The sequence below is a fragment of the Mixophyes fleayi genome, chromosome 6 (genome assembly GCF_038048845.1).
Source record: "Mixophyes fleayi isolate aMixFle1 chromosome 6, aMixFle1.hap1, whole genome shotgun sequence".
Taxonomy (NCBI): Eukaryota; Metazoa; Chordata; class Amphibia; order Anura; family Limnodynastidae; genus Mixophyes; species Mixophyes fleayi.
The window spans coordinates 110,206,725-110,228,179 of NC_134407.1; the positions used below are offsets into that span (position 1 = coordinate 110,206,725).

General features: G+C 38.2%; 1 protein-coding gene across 3 annotated transcripts in view; it reads left to right on the forward strand.

Annotated features, from left to right (window-relative positions):
- The first annotated feature begins 459 nt into the window (after window positions 1-459).
- The window catches only part of NRG3 (neuregulin 3), a 1,349,256-nt gene continuing 1,328,260 nt past the window's right edge, over window positions 460-21,455 (forward strand). The window contains exon 1 of one of the 3 annotated variants that reach the window (XM_075217161.1): window positions 460-1,916. In XM_075217161.1, the coding sequence (XP_075073262.1) occupies window positions 1,208-1,916 (709 nt within the window). In that variant the 5' untranslated portion in view covers window positions 460-1,207. The remainder of the gene's footprint in view (window positions 1,917-21,455) is intronic. The other 2 variants (XM_075217160.1, XM_075217162.1) reach the window with 2 other exon arrangements.

Below are 21,455 nucleotides of genomic sequence, written 5' to 3' on the forward strand. Positions count from 1 at the left end.
TTGAAGGGTTAACATTCTTCTTTTTGTTTTATTTAATTTAAATCACAATGCTTAATATTTGCATCTTTAACAGCAATTACATATTCCAGCTTTGGTTCAACTTCAACATCAGAGTTTTCATACAATATTTTACTTTAATATATCCACATATAACTGGAGACGGCAAATTATTACAGGCTGTAACAACTTGCCTGCAGGTCTCAGAACAATGTGTCTTCTCTTGAAGCAACAGACCACAGCCATGTATTATATTAGCATACCTTACACATAGATGGTCTTAAACCTGCTTAAAAAAAAGGTTTTCCCAGACAATTCCAGTGGGATTTTCCTGGATCATTTATTTATCTTGTACGCATTAAGAAACTACCATTAAGCATTAGTGGGAGGTGCCTTTTTTCCTTTTTACTTTCCCAAAGCCCAGTCTGCCTGTTACTCTCCTAGAGGCATATTCAATTGAAAATGTGAAGACTGAAGAAAAAGACTCACTATTCCATTCTGTTATATTATTTTAAACCACAATATAAATGGATGCAAGTCTATATATACAGATGCATGCATCTGTATATGCATTTCAATGCTGTTTTCCCCCCCCTATGGCTTATTTAGTCTTCTGTTAAATGCTTTTGCTGGTGTCTATACTGCTACTGCTGCTGGCTTACAGAGCTCAGACTCTCCTTAGCTCTAGCTTCGGATTGGTCTCTCTCTTAAAGTGCTGGCCAAGGGTTGGTTGCAGGGACTGCTGAATAACAGGTGCATTTTGCTGCTCTGTCGCCTTTGAAAGAAGCAGCCGAGGAACGCTGGTGCATCTGTTCTGTGGATAGAGAGAAGCAAAGAAGAGGGAAGGCAGATCCTGTGTGCAGGAATGTTGCAAATCAAATAGACAAGGGGACACACTCGGATGCTTGGTGAAAAAAGAAGGCTGGTGTATTTCTATGGACAGCAGGGGAGAGAGACAATCAAAAAGTGAAGAGATACGAGGATGAATATAATGTTAAAGCTTGAATGGAATTAATTTTTTTAGCTGATTCAGCAGCTGCTTCTGGCATTTTGCTCTCTACAAGAATATAATGGAGGAATGTTTGTTGTTAATGATCTGTGACATTTGAATGCCAATAATTGTTCGCCTTCCTTGCAGGGAGCTGACTTAAGTGTTGATGATCCAGCTTCTCAACGCTCATGTATTTTGGGGGTCTGAAAGGAATATAGGATGAGTGAAGTGGCTGCTTCCACCTCAGCACCTGTACGTCCGGCAGCTGCTGAAGAGGCTGCAGGTGGAAACACTACAGAAGAGGAGGATGGGGCACCAAATCCTCGGGAGGTGCAATGTAGTGACTGCATTGTATGGAACAGGCAGCAAACGTGGTTATGTGTAGTGCCTCTGTTAATTGGATTCATTGGCTTGGGTCTGAGTTTGATGCTTCTAAAGTGGATTGTAGTAGGATCTGTAAAGGATTATGTCCCGACTGATTTAATGGATTCCAAGGGTATTGGCCAGGACCCCATTTTCCTTTCAAAACCAAGCTCTTTTCCAAAAAGTATGGAGACTACAACTACTACAACCACGACCAGGACTCCTAATCAAATTAGCACCCGTTTAACTACTACCACTCGAGCACCCACACGTATCCCAGGTAGCAGAGTACCTATCCGGGCAAACCCTAGAACAACAACTGTGCGCCATACAGTTGCCCCTCCTACAATTATCTCTACCACTGTCCCCCTTAGCACGACTACTTTTGTTTCACGCCCACTTCCAGGGACCCCCACCACCCAGCCAATGCCCATCTGGCCCACTGCGGAATATTCTACCTCTTCCTACAAAATTTATCTCCATGTTTCCACCCAGTCCTGGACACAGTCTCATTTTCAGGAATCTACCACTAGCACCCCGGAAACAACCACTATGTCAAAGCATCGTAAGTAGAATATGGCAAAAAAATCAATTAAATATCATAAGTTGCCCTCATATACTAACTGTGGAAGGGCTGAGTAATATGCAAAAGCATTCATAAAGAAAATGGTGAAATTAATCAATTATCCTGGGTGAAGAGTTTTACCTTAACTCTTCCAGTGCTGTAGAGTACCAGCCAACACTACAGCAATTCGCAGTTGTCTTAAGAAAATAAGGGGTTAACTTTTTTCCCCTTATACTACAGTAAAATGACTGCACTGTCACTGCAGATATGCTTATTGTTTTGGTTAAGTTTCCAACTGATAAAAATACAAGATGAAATGACAAGATATTTGCTGTACAAGTGATGCATGTTCAATTCTGCAGCTAAAGACTAAAAAGCCCTTCTGTCCAGAATGTGTAAAATCTCTGCAATGAGAAAAATTGCAGTGATTCAATAGTGTTGATGTGAAAATGAAACAGGCACACAATCATTATCCTGTTTTTCTCTTCATATAGACAAACCAGCTGACTAATTAAGATATGGGTTGTAATGTACTTAGGGTCCTCCATGAACTATCTTATCTATTATATGACTACATGCTGTAGATTATAATACATGATATTTTGAACAGTTATAATTACAGCTGTTTTATAGCAATCCTGCAAAATATGTTTATGAATCAGAAAAAGGAATACATTGAACAGGTACATCTTCACATTTGTTTGCAGATGTGGCTCTGGATATATTTTTTGTATTATTGTGTGTGTTTATGAGGCTGTATATGGTTGTTTTTAGTGTATAAAAATATCAGCATTGTGAGTGGATGATGGCTGTAATTTAAGATGAAAACCTTGCAACCTATGAAGGTTATTTGGAACAAGGACAATGAAGGTAGTCTTGGAGAAACACAGACCGTCAAGAAAAAAAAATAACATTTTAAAATTGAGAAATCCTTGATATGCCGCCTAGATGATTATGACAATAAAAGCTACTGAGTATAATTTTTTTGAAGGGTAATCCCAGCTGTGTCTCTTGGATGATAATCTGTGATTATTTTGCTAGAGGATTCAGTTATAACATTTATTCATTCCAATGCTTTTTTGTTTATTTTTCTCTTGATTAAATCCATTTGTTCATAAGCCCCAGGATATATAAACCCATCTGCAGAGAAAATGATACTGAACTGATAGAAAAACAGGGAAATTGGGAAAAGCTGTTGGTAAATCACAACAGCAAACAAGGCAATAAGTCCACACCAGTGGACAGGAAAGGCATTTTCCACACAGCTTTATATGCAGAGTGGGGGGGGGGGGGGAATTTGTTGCAAGCATTGAGATAATCAGTTAATGACAGCTAAGCTGCAGTGTATCTATAGTATCTGTGTCTGACTTTCATCTTCATGGTATTTTGCTGGGTATCATTTCATTTCACTTGATTTCTGCCCCAGGGGTGTGTGAAAAATATCCAGTGTAATACAGGCCAGTGCACTAGTGCTGTAAATGGGTCAGTCAGTGTTCTAGTTCATTGTGTAACACGTTAAAATAGTGTACTTCAGTCATTAAAATGTGTGAAATGTATTCGAATTAAGGTTCTTTTCATTCCTTGATAGCATTCACTTCACTGAACAGGTAATTTGTGCAATCTGTTTTTATCATGCAGAAGTGTGGAAGAAAAAAATATAATGCATGATTTTAAGTTAATTTGCAAACACAGCTGTCTCTTTCCTTATGTTACTTCACAAAAAACAATTTGAGGATATGCTTTTGTATCAGTAATAATATGGGAGAACCCTTCATCTGAAGCCCTAATTCTGTGGATCACTGTTGTGTAGAGACTAGACAGAATTCTGATTTAATAAATACTTTATGGATGGATGGCAACACCCTCTATTTGGAGAAAATAAAATGCAAATGGAAGCAGGCCGACTCACAGAACAACTGCAACAGATTAGTAATCTCATTTTGGTCTCTGTGAGCTTTCAGGAGGCAGTCGAGAGTTGTTAACACAAGATGAATTTTAAGAAGTACAGAGAAGGGCAGACATTGACTCTGGGCAGAGGAATAGTAATTCTGCAAGCCACAGAATAAATAGACAATTCTCAACAAGGGTGGCTTCAATTTTTATTGGGATTATGCTCTATTCAACACAGATGGGATGTTCTAATTCATTTAATCTTTGTCAGAGGAAGCATTTCAACTCTAGGACATATGATATGCTGCTTTTAATTTGCCTAATTGTCAAATAGTAGCATATGGAAATGTCGATCTTCCAGGGGAAACATCTGCAGCTATCCCTTGCTCTAGTAGTGCACAAGACATAGTGTGAAAAGCCTATTGTGAAATCTTATGTATTCCATCGAGTTAGCTGTTTTCCTCGCTCATTGTTTGAGCTGCTGTTAAAATGATAGTTATCATGGAATGTCTGCTCTGTCCTGTGAATGCAGATAAAACAACCAGTCTGCTTTCCCTCACATTAAGATAGTCGATACTCCAGGGTTTGAGATAGGCAGGTTGTACAAGTTCCTATGTATTATGCTTTCATCAATTTTCAGATGTAAATTCTGTAGCAGCATAGTACATCAGAATGATAGAAATGTTTTCATCATCCACATTTGCTTGTTACAAATGTGAACTATAAAAAAAAGGTATCTGGTGCTTGATGAAATCAAGTTGTATGTTAAATGTGTGGGAGAAATGAGAACTCTGGTCAGTCGGCAATCCTATGGTAGAAAAATGAATACATTGCATATTTAAAAGAACTGATGGACCTTGTCAAAACAGATTACCATACTGTCCTGTACTCACAATTCATAATTAAAGGAACATTAATTTATTAAAACCAAAACACCAAATTTGTTAAATATGTTACTGTGTAGAAATGAAAGAAAATGTACTCTTTGCTTATTACATGGTTTCAAATAATATAATATGTGTAATTATATTACCAATGAGTGTTTTGTTTTAGAAACTAATCATTCAGTATATGGTGTATTAAAAATAAGAGCATATGTGTTACATGAACCACCAGGGGTAGTCATCACTCTTTTCAATTGCCTCGGTGTCATAGTGGCATGAAGGCTATTGGGCTGAGAACTGTATTTAGTGTGAAGTAAAGATTTACACTTGATTATTGAATTACTGTATCTGCATCACTTTGTAAAACAAGTCCAGCGACCATCATACATTGACATCATTATCAGTGGTTGGGTAATGCAGAACTGTTACATTAAATATTAACAAATGTGCTACAAATTTTCATGCTTTGTTTGCATAATGCATTTTAATAACATTAATATTGCTAATGCACTACAACTGGTTCTCTGATGACCATCCTGGTCCTTTCTAATTTAGGAAATGTACAATAAAGTCAATGTGATTCTTATAGTATGTTTCTTGAGGTAATCAAAGCAGAACCAACTTAAATCAGATGAACTATATCCCACAAGGCTTGTAGTTTTCTATCACTGCAAAGGATGGAACAGTAGATCTTTCTTCAGCTAAAACATACATGGTTTACAATATCTGTGATAGAGAAAAAAAGGCTTACCTGCCATGTTTGTCAAAGGTAGAGGGTTTGTGACAAAGCCTAGGGGGAAGTGGAAGACATTACATCTAAAAGGCCTTAAGGAGAAAGCAAAATCAAGAACGTTCCAAGCTGAAACTTAGTCTTAGATGTGACTAACAGAATTTTACTAAAGTCATCAGGTAACGTGCTGTTGAGATATTGTGTATATAATATTATTATATTTGCTGGCCTATCAAAGAAATATTTGACATATGCAGTAAATATAGCCTAACTAAATGGTTACTTAAATTGTACCACTTGCCTAGACAAAGTGGTACTAGTCATTTTGTAACCCAAACCAATATCCATGAGAAAGTAGCTTACAAATTCACTGATGCCTGAGTCACAGGTACACTTTAATAACGCACTGTAGACCATAATTGCCAACATTTTTCATCCCCTCTGGAAGATCCCACTGCTGAGTCAGAGGGGATGGGGGGCTGTGCACACAAATCACGTCATTAAGACTCGATTAAACAATCTGTTGCATAATACAGTGGGGCCAGGGCTAGTGAGATGCAATTTGCTGTGAATTATTAAGTCCTGCCCCCACCCACTGCACTAAGGAAGTGGTCAGAATGCAGGAGGTGGCACAGCTCTCCCAGGAGAAATTTAGCAATTTGTACGTTTCTCGGACAATTGGGGAGAGTGGTCAATTATGCACAAATGTCCTCAACCATCAGTAACAAATCAGACATTTTCTTTAGGGACCATGTTTAATCAGTGATACATGCATTCCTATTTTTATTTCTATTTCTAATAATGATATATTACTTAGATTTTGTCTAGTGTAGCGTAGCATGTATATTTAATATATACTGGGAATATAAACCAACCCAAACGAAATATACTTTTTGTTAATACAGTATGCTATCTATATTTTGAGTTCTTGCAAATGTTGTTTGTCACAATTTACAAATTCACTGTACTACGGTAAAGTTTTGAAGAGTGAATTTGACTGTAATATAATGTCTTTCAGAGATTTGAAGCCGTTGGGGTAAATGTATCATACCCCGGTTTTTTCATCTCGCGGGAGATCGGCGTCTTCGCAGCTAAAATTTAAAGGGGCGGTGGCTTGTAAAGGCAAGTTTGCCTTTACAAGCCATCGCCCCTTTAAATTTTAGCTGCGAAGACGCCGATCTCCAGCAAGATGAAAAAACCGGGGTAATGATACATTTACCCCCATGCCTTACTTTTAGCATGAGGCACATCCTAGGTCACAGGACAGAATCCAGTTTTTCAATTCTAGCTATACCAGGGTTTCCTAAACCCAGTCCTCAGGGCTCCCCAACAGTGCAGGTTTTCCGGATCACATGTGACATAATTAGGACCACCTGTGGATCTGTTACAATGTGTCAGTCAGTAATGAATATACCTGTGCTCCAGCAAGGAGATATGAAAAACCTGCACTGTTGGGGAGCCCTGAGGACTGGGTTTGGGAAAGCCTGAGCTATACAATATTAGCATTCATTTCATGCTTTGCTATTCTGTGGAATGCCATTCCACACTGTGGTTGTAAATTAGCATTTCAATTTTATTTATAGTCTATGAACACAAGTGGGGTAACATCCATTGATTCTTTCTGCTCTGCGGTGTAGTTGGGGTACATTATTGTTGCTCATCTTTAATCACAGGCACATTGACATGTGATATTATGTTCATCTTGTCACAAAAAATGTGAATTTGTCAGCGGCTTTTATGATTGCACACAGCAGTATACAATCAGTCACATACACATTTTCAGTGTTAGGGGACGAGTTATAAAAAAAAAAGCAAAAAACCCTATCGCTGATAATGACTTCCCTATGTTTTGGCATAAAGCATATTTTAATGAATAAAGTTGTTTTTTTATTTTTGTTTTAACACAAATACATTTATTTTTAAACAATTTTTTGTTTAAAAGTAAATGTATTTATGAAAACTTAAATCTGCACATTTGCAAACACTGGCCTTGGGAAGCAGATAGTTATCCCTTAGCACTCCGGCCCAGTATTGCTGAGACATCTGAGTATTGTTCAGCTGCTTCAGTTTTTGTTAAATTGTGACGATAAGAAGTTTATTGAGGCAATTGGGGCTCTATTGATAAATAGACCCCTTAGTTCATGAAACGTGGTTGTTGCTTACTTGTCAGGTCTGAGGCTCACCTTTGATGTCTGCCGATTTCAAATGCAGTGCTTGCATTTTAATGTTTAATTTAGTTTGTTTGTTTTGTACTGAATTTAACAATTCCAAAATTTGAGAAAGTTTCACATTGGTACTAAGCCTAAAATGTGACAATAGAAGCCGAATTGATCTAGTCAGATTGAATAAAAAGAGATATTTACACATATAAATTGCCAATAGTATATGGCTACGAAAAAAAGGTGCTATACTCGTCAAAGCAGCCATTTGAAGGGTGCTCATAGGCTTTATTATCTGAACTAATGTTTGAAGCTCTTAACAGAAAGATTGTAGAATTGTGACATGATTTTGATGTTCAAAGGAATTGAAGGATATTAAAGTGAATCTATTAACATACTTTCAAAGATATATAAAGTTCAATAAAACAAATCTGATGGTAAAAATAAACTACTATACAACATGGGTTATAAAAGAAAACCTCTAACCTTTCAAAATTTTGCAAATGAAGCCATTAATGTCTTTTTCTGTAGCAAACCTCTTGGCCTAGGTGACTATCTCATCAAACTAGTGTGTGACCGATTTCTCTCATCCTGACTCAGTAGCAAATTCATTTCACAAACGACATCTCTAGAAAATACAATTACCTAAGATACACAAGGAGAAAACATACACTTTTAGTCTAAACTGCACCCTGTACAGTCAGAGTGGGAAGGCAGAAATTCATCTGCAGATATTTGTATCTTGATCAGGAGAGTTAGATCTAATCATACCATGCTAACAAAATGGATATTTGATGAAAATTGACTGAACACTAGGCTGAAATATGTGCTAGAAAGGTGTAATGTAGAAAGTAAGATGTGCTGTGAGATAAATATGTAGTGTTATCTCTCCCTTCCTGTTTTGCCAGAGTACAGATCTCTGCAGTATATCCAAAGGACACACCTCCAGTGCAGTGCAGAAAGGGAACAGTATGAGAATAAAATTTAGAATACATGATAGCTTTTATTTCCATATGCTCTAAATTACTGTTCGAACTCATCAAGAATTTTGAGAGTTGTTCTTTATGCGTTAGTATTAATTGGATTAGTATAGTTGCAAACGTCTAATATGCAGAATCATGCATGGAAACCTAGGGGCACATTTACCAACCACTGCATAAAATGAAGAATAGTTTTCAATCCTATTGCATTGATAAGGATTGAAATATTTCTCATATTTATGAAAAAACTTCAGCAGTGACAGCAGTCACGATAAACTGCTGTCCCTGTGAAGACTAACACTTACCTTTTCACTGCCTGGTCACTGCGAAAAAACTTACGATGCCAGCATCTTCGTTGAACTACTACTGTGCATGCCTGACCGAAAGTATAGGGCATACGCACAGAGACTATACTAATGAAGAACTTTTATCATGTAAGCGGGAGGGATCACATGATTTCTCCACACATGCATTGTGCAGCTCTGCTCTTCGGAGCAGAGCTGACAGCTAGTGTCAGGGTACCAAGGCATGGTGCCCTCATTATCGATCTCTGATAACCTGATTTCCTATTTGGTATGATGCTGTTAACAGGAGAGTAAAGAAATGAAACACAAACATGGTGTTGCAGTTTCAAAATCATCTCTGCGGGTCTATGCAAGCTGACCCTTTATTTATACCTAGGGTCCAGCATTAACTGGTTAACGACAAGGACATATAAGGAAATCTCTTTAGCTCAGCAAATATTTCTTTGCAACAATAATACATATAAGGCAACATCCTCTGTTCAGCGTTACGTGCTTTTCCTGCCGGCCGTTTCCTTCAGTCTAGCATCCTGCTATTGTCTGTTCCATAGGAAACACTTGTTTTACTTCAAGGCGTTCTCTTGCATCAGTAGTATACTTTTTTTGGTGATTACCTTGTTTATATCTTCTCCTGCTGCACTCATCTTATTACTCAATGTTTCTATGTCTATACTGTTAAGCACCCCCATTCCAGTACCTGTTGCCCCCAATAATGTATCATACCACTCCCTTTTCTTCCTATTTTGGAACTTGGGATCAAGAGGGAATGTGCTATTGAAAGTGTGCTGGGTTGCATATTTCCTAGTACCTATATTTCTGCAAAAAGAGGGCACCTTGATTAGAGTATCATTAATGACTCTTGGCTTGGGGTCTAATATGTATAGTTTTTTCATGAGTACATACTCCCCTGGTATCTCAGTACTGTTGGTACACATCATCATCAAATCCCCTATTCCCTTCCATGCCCTTCCTATAGGTACTGTATTATTATTGGAGCCATTTACACACTTGAGGGCTTCTATCCAGGCTTAGTTATACCCTTTTAATTTGATAAATGGTTCAGTGCAGCATATGATAGTACTATTAGTCATGGTCATAGTATCATTTTCCCCTGGTGCCCAAAAATGATGGGGTTCATTCCTCCCTGCTGTTTCTACAAACCCATAGCCACCAGTAAATGTAAAGTTTAACTTACAACAGGGATATGGAATCATTCTTCTACTTCTTCCTGTCCCTACATCTACCTTCACACATTCTTCTTGATTTATTCCATATCATACCTGCACATTTGGTTAAGTCTACCTTCTTAACTTTATTTCCTGGCGTGTACATCTGTATATATATTATCTGTACTGTTACTAGTGCTATGCACATTATCACTCAGAAATGATTCATGGTGCTTCAATTTTCACCGTCAACTATTTTGCAAGGCATGTGTTCCTGTATCGTTATTTGGATCTGGAATGGAGGAGAAAACTTGAGAGTGCACATTAGTCATTATCTTTGTAAGCTGTATTAAATAATCAGTTAGATCTGCATGATTATGTTGCAATTGCTGAGGAAAATAACACCCTGTCTTCGGGGCTCCCCCAAACAATATTTCATAAGGGGACAACTTATGCTTCTTTCCTGGTGTTGTTCTAACTGAATATAGAGCTAAAGGTAGACAATCTACCCATGTTTTTCCTGTTTCTGCAATCATTTTCTGAATTTTTAACTTTAATGTGCCATTCGATCTTTCCACTTTTCCACTTGCCTTAGGCCTAAAGTGGGGTATGAAAGGCTTGCTGTATCCCCATATCCTTCATTATATTTTGCATTACTTCACTTATCAGTTTCTTGGCAGTGTTTTTATCTGTTGCCTTAGCCGCTGGCCAGATCTCTGGCCAATTTGAGAATAGATCTGTACACACAAAGACATACTCCTATGTTCCTACCCTAGGTAGATGTATATAGTCAATCTGCAATCTCTGAAATGGGTACAATGGCTTTGGTGTGTTCTTCTGTGGTGTTTTCACTACCTGACCTGGATTGTATTTTCCGCATATCACACAGGCTGCTGCATATGCCATAGCAGCTGCATTGAATCCTGGTGCTATCCAATGTCCTAAGACAATATTGGTCATAGCTTCTTTAGAATTGTGGACCAGCCCATGTGCCAATTGAGTCATCATAGGGTATAGGCTTCTGGGCATACAATACATATTATCTGTTCTCCAGAGCCCTCCCTGACATGTAGCACCTTCCTTTTCCCAGGTTTTTTTGTCTATTGAGGAGACTTGTTCCTGGAACTTTTGCAGTATGTCAAGGGTTACAGGCTCTACAGCGTTTTTACCCTGCGTCACATGACAGACCTGCACCCTGGGCATAAGGGCTGCCTGTTTAGCAGCAGCATCTGCCTTGGCATTTCCCATAGCCTCCCTAGTCTTTTCTTTAGTGTGTGACTGGACTTTCAATATAGCTATCTTCCTGGGTAGCTGCAGAGCTCTAAACAGAGCCCTTATCTGTTCTGCATGCTTGATAGGTTTTCCTGCTGACCCCACAAAATCCCTACTCTTCCATATCTGCCCAAAATCATGGGCCACGCCATATGCGTACCTGGAGTCTGTGTATATTTTAGCTGTTTGGTTTTCTGCCATTATACATGCCTCAGTGAGTGCATGCAACTCCGCCTCCTGCGCTGAGCAGAAAGGTGGGAGTTGTTGTATCAAAGTCTCTTCCAGAGTGGTCACAGCATACCCTGTGTGTGGTGACCCTTCATAATAATACCTGGAACCATCAACAAATAAGTTCCAATCTGCATTAGGTATAGGGACATCTGTCACATTTTCTAATTCCTTAATTTCTAGCTTCATTAGTTCAGCACAGTCATGTGACTCAGAAAAGGGAAAAAATTTGTGTGTATTTTGTCTGGTACTGATACATTCCTCCCTTTCTGATTCATCAAGGGTGGGTTGGTCCCCACCTTCCTCTTTCCCCTCTGTTGAATCTGCTTTAACTGGGAACAGTGTAGCAGAATTCAAAACTGTGCACTTTTTAATTGTTACACCTCGTATTTAGTGAGCCTTGCTGTGGACAGAGGCTTTGTTCTTGCTTGGTTTAGTATTTCTGTAACTGCATGTGGGACCTGTATGGTTAATGGATGGTCTAGTACTATGTCTGCCACCTTATCTTTTAGCAAAACTGCAGCTGCCAATGCCCTTCAATTCCTTGCTATTTTGTGGTGGCTTTGTCTACTGGATTGCAGTTATCCTGTCCTGTGTGAGGTGTCTGGTACCTTGCGAGATGCAATGTCCTAAAAATATTATCTTACTCTGCGCTGCTTGTATTTTGTGGGTGATACCTTGAAATATTGCTGCCCTAAGAAGTTAATTAATGATATAGTCTCTTCCTGACACCCCTCATTCATTTGGCAACATGGTAATAAGTTATCTACATATTAGAAGAGTGTCTTGTGTTGTGAAACTACAAGTCCCAGCATGCCCTTCCAGCTATCAACAGGTTGTCTACTGGCAAAGCATGCTGGGGCTTGCAGTTTCACAACACCTGGAGGGCCGCAGGTTGGACAGGCCTGATTTACACCTACAATAGACCTAAACGACCTAGCTGGAATCCAAACATTGTACCACAAGTCAAATTACTAACAAAAAATCCCTTTAAATCAATCCAGAAATGTGGTAAAATTATACTAATACAAGTTTAAACATGGAAAAGCAGAAAAGATTATTCTTTCAGTAATCCACAAAACATTCTCTTTCTTGCTAAAAGAGGAAGAAAAAGATAAATATAACTGATGTTACAGCATACAGTTGTGGAACTACAAGTCCCAGCATTCAATTAGCTTCTGCTTCAATTAGATTGTTACCACTGCAGAGATATTTTAATAACCCTTGAATTACTGAAGCACACGTGAAAACCTCTTTTCTATAAACCACATATATTGTCAAATAAGTCCTTCTCTTTCACACTGAACAAACTGGGGAGAGAATCTGCAACTTCATTCCCCCTCTGCTTATATCCCCCCTCCCTTTCTCAACACACTGAAGTCTTTTACACAGAATAGGAAGGGGAAGACATTCCATTCTCTGTCTCTCACTCACAGGTAGTAAGACAGAAACAAAACAAAAAACTAAAAAAATATGCACAACGTGTAATTTGTCTTTTCTTTTTCCTAATTCATTTTGTACAACCAATACAAAAAGTATTATATCTGGCGCAAAAGAGAATATATGAAAAATAAGACAGCAGCTAGACGTGGGATAGTGAATTCCCACAATAAATACACAAGCACAAAAAGAATAGTCCAGTGCAATTCTCAAGTTCCAATAGCCAAAAAGAATGACCCTCTGAATTTAAAAGGCTTTCTCGAATTTTTACCAGCACAAATACTGATAACTCTAAATCCTTCAGTGACTAATTTAAATATTATTGTACACTTTTCTTCAACAACAGACATTTAAAGCAATATGTCAAAATATAACAAATACAAACAATGAATCTTACCAAAACTAAAAGGGTGAGTATTCTTGAACCTTCACATTAAACTGATGAATCTTAGAAGACACAGAAATAACAACGACCTTTTTAGAGCAGAATAAAGCTTCTACCCACCGCGGTTTTGTCATTCCTAGTTCTGCCTCTCCCCGACTCCTTCGCAGTTTTTCAGGAAGATTTTTGAAGCTCACTGTGGCCTCTAAGTATGTTAAAGGCAATAGACCTTTTGCCACCAGTAAAATCCCTTCTAATTCAGATGTACGGTGCACACTAGAGAATTGATCTGAGATTCAGACTGTTGTCTGGATTAATCAGTTCTGTTTTACTGAAACTGGTATACTAATATTTATACATAAAACATGACATACCCTCTTGTGGTTACATACTATAATAATAGTAAACAAAATCCTTTAAATTGTAGCTATGACCTGCAATCAATTCAACAAAGACATCTGTAAATCCCTTCTCACTTAGAGCAGGACAGACAGCTTATCTTGCTTAATTAAAAATATCATAATTTCTTTTACAGGGGGTAGTTGTCCTGACGTCCCTTCTAATGGGTGACTATGTGGGTCTGATGATGCACTTGGGGGTGGCTGAGTAGGAGGCAAGTTTACAGCTGTATGTCCCTGGATGTCTTCTAACATCTCCTCCTTTACCATTTGTTCTTGTTCTATTTGTCTACATGCCCTTACCCATGCTGATACTTGGTGTTCTTTATTATTCCTAGTAATCCATATACTATATTCTTTCTGAAAATCTGGCAATCCTGCCTTCCTAAAGATGATATGGATTTCTCTAACAGCCACAATGCCTTCTCTTTCCTTAACTAGATCCGCAGGAGTGTATGATGTCTGTACCATCATACCTTTACTGCCCTGGGCCCCCATTACTGCAGTTTTGGGAATACCGGCCCCTAGTGTGCCTGAGAAGTGACTGTTATTCTAATTTTATACACCTTTACAATTAAATCCTGTTATGGATTGCTTGATCAACTTGGGTACATACTTTACTGATATTTTATTAATTAATGGACATGTAAGTGGCCCTATCCTTCTAATATTTTCTGGTAAAAAAAATGATTTATTTGCCACCATCCCAATCCTATTTGGGTTTTTAGATAGTCTGGACAACCATGACTTCCAACTATTGCTGTATATATCGTTGGATTAAAAATTCCCTCCTTATGTTTACCATATGCTATTGAACAATCAGTGTCAGTTCCTATCACCGCTATCAATTTCCTAGTTTGTATCATCAATGCCTTTTGAATAATAACAACACATTTACAGTCTGGACAACTAAGATTATTTTCTGACAATTATACTCCCCACAGTATGTCTCTGATTCCCTCCGCTCCCCTTTATGAACAATATATTAATACTAGTACAATTATTACTATTAAAATAATTCCACCAATCCACTCAGCTATTTCTTCTGAAGGTGTCATCTAATCTTTCTTAAGACAATAGACAGTAAACAGTAGACAGTGGACAGTAGACAGACCTATCCTCCGACCTCAGGCGCCTCTTAACAGAGGTACCTAACAAGGAACTGCGGAGGACCCTTTCCAGAATCCGTGAGCAACCTTTCTGCACTTTTACCGTGTTACTCAGTTGTTACTTCTTTCAACCTCTAAGAGAGCTGAGGACCCTTGTAGACTGATAGCTGGCCCAGTGATCGCACGTTACACAAAACAAGATCGAGCCTCAGTTGCATGTGCAAGGTACGGTCTTTGATCAGATCAGTCTTTTCAAGGTTATGTTGTCCCCTTATACATCTGTTATCAGTACAATATCACTCAATCTTTACAGGAGCGAAGAATTCTTATAATGACCTCTCAAACCCAAAGACAATCATCTACACAGAACAAGGCGAGGTCTCAGTAACAAGTATAGAGGAATGCCTTTGATTATCGAGATCAATTAATAAGTTATGTATTTGCATCCTTTTATATACATCCTGTATCGACACAAACACATACATTCACTTATCTATTTTTCACAAAAAACAAATATATCAGGAAAACAGGTTATTCAGTAATTGTTCAAATACCCGTTATACCATCCCCTACTGAACCCCACCTTATATCTTACAGAAAGAGCAGATAGAGTAGAGAGTTGCAAATGCACAAAACTTCAACTACTCACCGCACGGATTTGTCTGCTGTTCCTGAAGATTGAGGAGGTCTCTGGTCAGTCCTGGGCTGTGTTGTTGAGTATCCCAGATAAAGTCCCCAGAAAATGTCGGGGTACCAAGGCATGGTGCCCTCATTATCGATCTCTGATAACCTGATTTCCTATTTGTTATGATGCTGTTAACAGGAGAGTGAAGAAATGAAACACAAACATGGTGTTGCAGTTTCAAAATCAGCTCTGAGGGTCTATGCAAGCTGACCCTTTATTTATACCTAGGGTCCAGCATTAACTGGTTAACGACAAGGACATATAAGGAAATCTCTTTAGCTCAGCAAATATTTCTTTGCAACAATAATACATATAAGGCAACATCCTCTGTTCAGCATTATGTGCTTTTCCTGCCGGCCGTTTCCTTCAGTCTGGCATCCTGCTATTGTCTGTTCTATAGGAAACACTTGTTTTTCTTCAAGGCGTTGTCTTGCATTTGTAGTATACTTTTTTTTAAGGCATTTCACACATATATTTCTACATCTTAATAACTATCAATTATTTTATACCCTCACACTAGGAAAGTTTTCAATTACGTTACTGTACGTCAGCTGAAGCTGGCGTACATTAACATAACAAGTTTACGAAAATTACTCATTTTCGGAACTTGTTAGATTGTGTTCAGGAGCAGTCCCCATACTATTTTAAGGGCACTGCTCAGAAAGCAAAATAGAATGCAAAGCTGCAGATATCCACGATATCTGCTGCGATGCAACCTTCATAAATTTGAAGGATCCTTCAAATGGTGGCTGAATCGCGGTAATTGTCCTTTGGGGACATTTCACTGCTGGATAAATAGGCCCCTTAGATATTTATCAATATAAGATTTGTGTATTTGACAAGGTTGATGTGTTTGACTATCTTGTGATCTTAAAATATTCAATCTTCATCTCCTGTTCATCTGAGTGTACTCTGCTTTATTAGCCAATCACGTCATCGGAATGTTCACAGCATAGCCAATCAGAAGTCATCAGAATGCTGACAACAGCAGGAGATTCGTGTGCTGATATTTTGGGGAACAGTCACCTGCATGTGACACCGGCAGAAACATGTTTTAAGGAGGGGAATGTAGATATGCAAGAAGTCAATGTTGCGAGTTTCTAGCAGGTGTGAAAAGTGGAGATGTTGCCTATAGCAACCAATAAGATTCTAGTTATCATTTATTTAGTACATTTTCAAAAATTATAGATAGAATCTGATTGGTTGCTGTAGGCAACATCTCCACTTTTCAAACCCGCTGGAAACTGGTAGCTTGATAAATTTACACCTAAGGGGCCTATTTATTAAGCCTTAAACAATGGTGAAATGGCAGTTTAATTTACTAGAAAAAATATATAGTTGGTAAAGACCAAGAAGGAAAAAGAGAAAATTAAAGGGGCATTATGTTTGACAAACTGCATGGGCTACTACTTTTTTCCTATCATTAAATCCTTTGTATGTTACATAAGCATTCACAATCCAATAAATGACACAAATTGACATGAAATACAATATATAGAACAAAATATACAGTATATAAAGAAAGAGAACGACACTAGGAATGGAAAGATGTGGCATTTAAACTTCAAAGATGTAATTGAGAGAAGGGTGGATCTCAAGACACTCAAGCTGCCTTATACAGTCCCTAAAGCCCTCCAAAGGAGCATTTAATTATTAAAAACAAACAACCTTGCTAGACCTGACCCCACCCCCAAAACTCAACCCCAACCCTCCCCTCCCCTCCCCCTTTACTGCTTCCACCACACTACAGAGGCTGCCATTATTATGGACTGCAGCAGGAAGTGAATGTTGACTGAACTGTGTAAACCTCCTCCTTTACTCATTATTTGTGAGCTGCTGGGAATGACCCATGGGTGTGATATTAAAACTGAAAGTTCATTTACTGTGGACATCTTCAGTGCCTCCACCTAGGTCCTAAGTCAGCTTTGAATTGTCTCACAGCAGGAGGTGGATGTGTCAACCAGAGTGAAATCCCTGTCTGCCTCACCCATAGTGTCAAGGTATAATACAATTGGTTATGGTAGAAAACATAAAAATGTTTTATTTATGAGATAACAAGTTATATTTCAGCAAGGGTAAATAAACAATAAATACAGGTTAAAGGTAATGGTAAAACAAGATTAATGGTACTGTGGAATGTATAAAAACATAATATGCTTAATAACTGCATTTTTAGATAGATATATATATCAAACAATTGTAAAGAAACTACTTGTTATCTAGTTGGCACCAGATATAATAAAAACCCAATATAGTCTAAAATTAGCTAACAAGTATCACCGTCCTCTGACAATACAACACACTATATGGGGAAATCAGCATCCACACTTGGGGGTATATTTACTAAGCTGTGGGTTTGAAAAAGTGGAGATGTTGCCTATGGCAACCTATCAGATTCTAGCTATCATTTTGTAGAATGCACTAAATAAATGACAGCTAGAATCTGATTGGTTGCTATAGGCAACTTCTCCACTTTTTCAAACCCGCAGTTTAGTAAATCTAGCCCTTAAACTGTGACTGAGCTTAATAGTTTATCACAAATTATCACCCACATGCAAAATACTTGGCAGGGTTTTATCTGGTGAATGAGATATCACATTCACCTAGTCACTCTGTTGTATAGCCTCTCAAGTGACTAATCCTGCTCTTCTGTCATTCTTTATCTTCCCTGGTCAAAACAGAAAGAGACTCTCCATATGAGGTTTTATTTGATCCTTCCCATCAGCCCATATAGTTAAGAATGTGATATGTAGTTTCCCCAGCTGCCAATCACAGAGAAGTGTCCTAGGACCCTAAGGGCCTGTCCTGGGTTTTGCCAGACCAGTGTCTGGCACTTAAATACATAAAGAAGTGTGGGGTTTATATTTGTGAAGAGACAACTGACAGCAGAAGGAGATACAGGAGAATATTTCCCTGCCCAGAATCCCTTCTACTATTTTATAATATACATTATACAGTATAATTTCCTGCTGTCTAGCCCTGACATTTTCTATGGGCAATTTACATTAAGTGGTCTATTGATGACAAGCAGCGTTAGAAAATCGGTCTTATTTCAGCATTTTAACAAATATGTCCCTAGAAATTTTAAATAATATGAACACTTGAGCCACATCTGTGGTTCTGGGATGCTGGTGTATGTATACACTGTAAAATTCTTGGGATGAGTGCAGAGGAATACAAAGGATCTACTGGAAGATTAGTTTCTTGACCACCCTCATATCCGATTTAAAGAACTTTTACAATAAAAATTGCTAAGAATGTGGAGTTTAATGTGGACACCAGCAGAGAGACTTCACTTTAGATGGAAGCAAACACTGATTGTGGGCGCAAGGTTGTTATCCTCACAGCAGTATTTGAAGAGATTTAAGGTTAGAAAGCTGTGATTCAGGGAAGCTGTTAAGCAGTGGGTAACCAGAGAGAATACAGAGAATAAGAGCAATACATTATTAACATTATACCAGCATAGTGACAGAGTAATTGTTATTTTCAAGTAATGCAGATTTTTTATCTTCTCATATTTTATTATATAGAAAAAATGACTTTCTATATAATCTGATCTTTTGCATTACTATGTATTTACATTATGTCTGGCTCTTCCCAGTCCACAATTGTCTTAACTTATACCAGGAGGCATATTTACTCAGCTGTGCTTCTGACGATTCTCTACCGCTTTGCTGTCATTTTTTTAAAACTGCAATTTTACTGTATTTTAATATATGATGGCAAAGCGCAGAGAATTGGCTGTTCGTCTGAAACGCCATTTAGTCAATATTCCCTCAGATATCTTATATTGACTTGCCTTTATAGCTGCTTTTCAGCAGTGACATATGCTGTAAATTATAATAAGTTTTCTCCCTATCCAAATTTCCCTCTTATACTCAGCTTGTGATGCTCTCTCCAGTTCTCAAATTATATTTTAGGTTTCAGTGACATTAGGAAGCAGACACTTGAAAATGATTAAGCCCTAAATCAAAATAATAATAATTACTTTCAAGTGCACATATATGAATCATGAATATAATGAATCAATAAAGAGCACGGAAAGAAAGGGGGAAGATACCTAGAGTCGACGTGAAACCCACATGATCTCATCTTACTTTAAGACATTTCAATCTAATTAACTCATGCAAATGGTTTCAGAAACAACTAAAGTATGGTCAGGCACCAACCAACTGGCATTATATTAGCGTTTTTTTAATACTAGTGATAAAGCATCTCAAAAGTGCATTTTTACTAGCATTTTCACAAGCATTTAGGCTTCTATAATGCATTTACCCATGGTAAACGTGGTTAGAATAGGATGCAAATTGAATGCTACTTCAATACTACTAGTAGTAGTGGGGATTGTGACACCTGTTTATATGTGTTTTAATAACTTAAAACGCTAGTGGGTATGATGCCTAAATCTGAAATGGTGCACAATTTGTACTGAAAAAAACACATATCTGTTATGAAAGAGAGGATGGCACATCCTAAATTCTGTTTACTTAAAAGAGCAATGAGTTGCTTATGGATGTTACATTGTCGGTAATTTTATCTGTCAGACAATTGCAGCTCACTGATGACCACTGACTACAGCACTTTCATCTCTCTGGATTGTTTCATGGTTATTGACTGACAAAAACAAAAATATGGAGCTCCATATGAATTGGCAGATAGCTTTCTAGTAAAAAGATATGTATTTTTCTTTTAGAAAGGAGTATATTGATGGTAATTTCTTTTCTTGTAGCAATTTCATTTCAAAGACTTTTCTTTTTCTTATGCTTTTTTTTTTTACTTTTTTGCGTTGTGAAAAGAGATGTGAGTAATGTTTGGCATTGTATGTGTTTGAAAAGGGTATATGTTTTGCTTGCCTTTATGTTGTTTAGGTTACAATAATCTTTTACAGATGGATATACCCAGAAGTGAAGCAGGGTGCCATGGCACTGGGAAAGAGCACCTTCTTAGGCACCTGCTCCATCCCTGTTGGTACAAAAGCACACATCCTGCCATGGTACATTGGCAAGGCTAACATGGGCATGGTTAGTGTGCAGTGCCATGCTTCAAGGTTTAAAAGGGCTAGACCTCCATACAGCCATCTTCCCTTTCAAACTTCCCAGACATTGTAATAAATATATAGGGGAGTTATATATAGATAGTTATACCACCACTCATATTACACCACCACCCTCCTCTGTAACCTTCTCTCTAATTCATCAGCCCCCCAACATCCCCATTGATCACTCTGCCAACCATTATCCATAGTTTGTGAATGGACATGTCCATTGCCAATTATCCATTGCTAATTTGTAATGGGGGTTATGTCCATTTGAAAGGATAGTGCAGGGAGAGAGGCGATGCATCTCCACAGTTTATTAAAAGCAGGGTTAGTGTTGCACTGAAACTACCCAAAGCTATCTGTTTGGGGGTAGTATGTTCATTTGTGGATGGTTTAAGTAAAAAAGGTGAAATGCACAGTACCCCTTTTTTACATTCAAACTATTTACAATTTATAGCTACAGTTGTTATAAAGCTTAGTTAGTGGAGGGATATAGCAATAGTCATACATCTCAACTGTTCCAATTTTTGTCAGGACAGTCCCAAAGAGCGCACTTAGAGCGCACAAAATGGAGCTAGGTTTGGCATAAAAGTTGCCATTTTGTAGAAGATCTGGGTGGGATGTGGCCAGATCGTAGACATGGCTTATTTTTTCCACATTTCTGCCTGTCTTAATGTTTGGATGCTATAGTTGTTGGGATACAGGGGAAGGCTGGACTGGGAGGCACCTGCCCCCTGGGCCGGTCCCATAGTGGGCTATCTCGGGCTGGGTCACTGGTCCACCTGCATTTTTCTCTGTTTAAAATGTTCCTAATAAGCTGCTGAGTTGAGTCTTGCCCCCGAGCTAAAAATTGACAGCCCTCCCCTGTTAGGATGC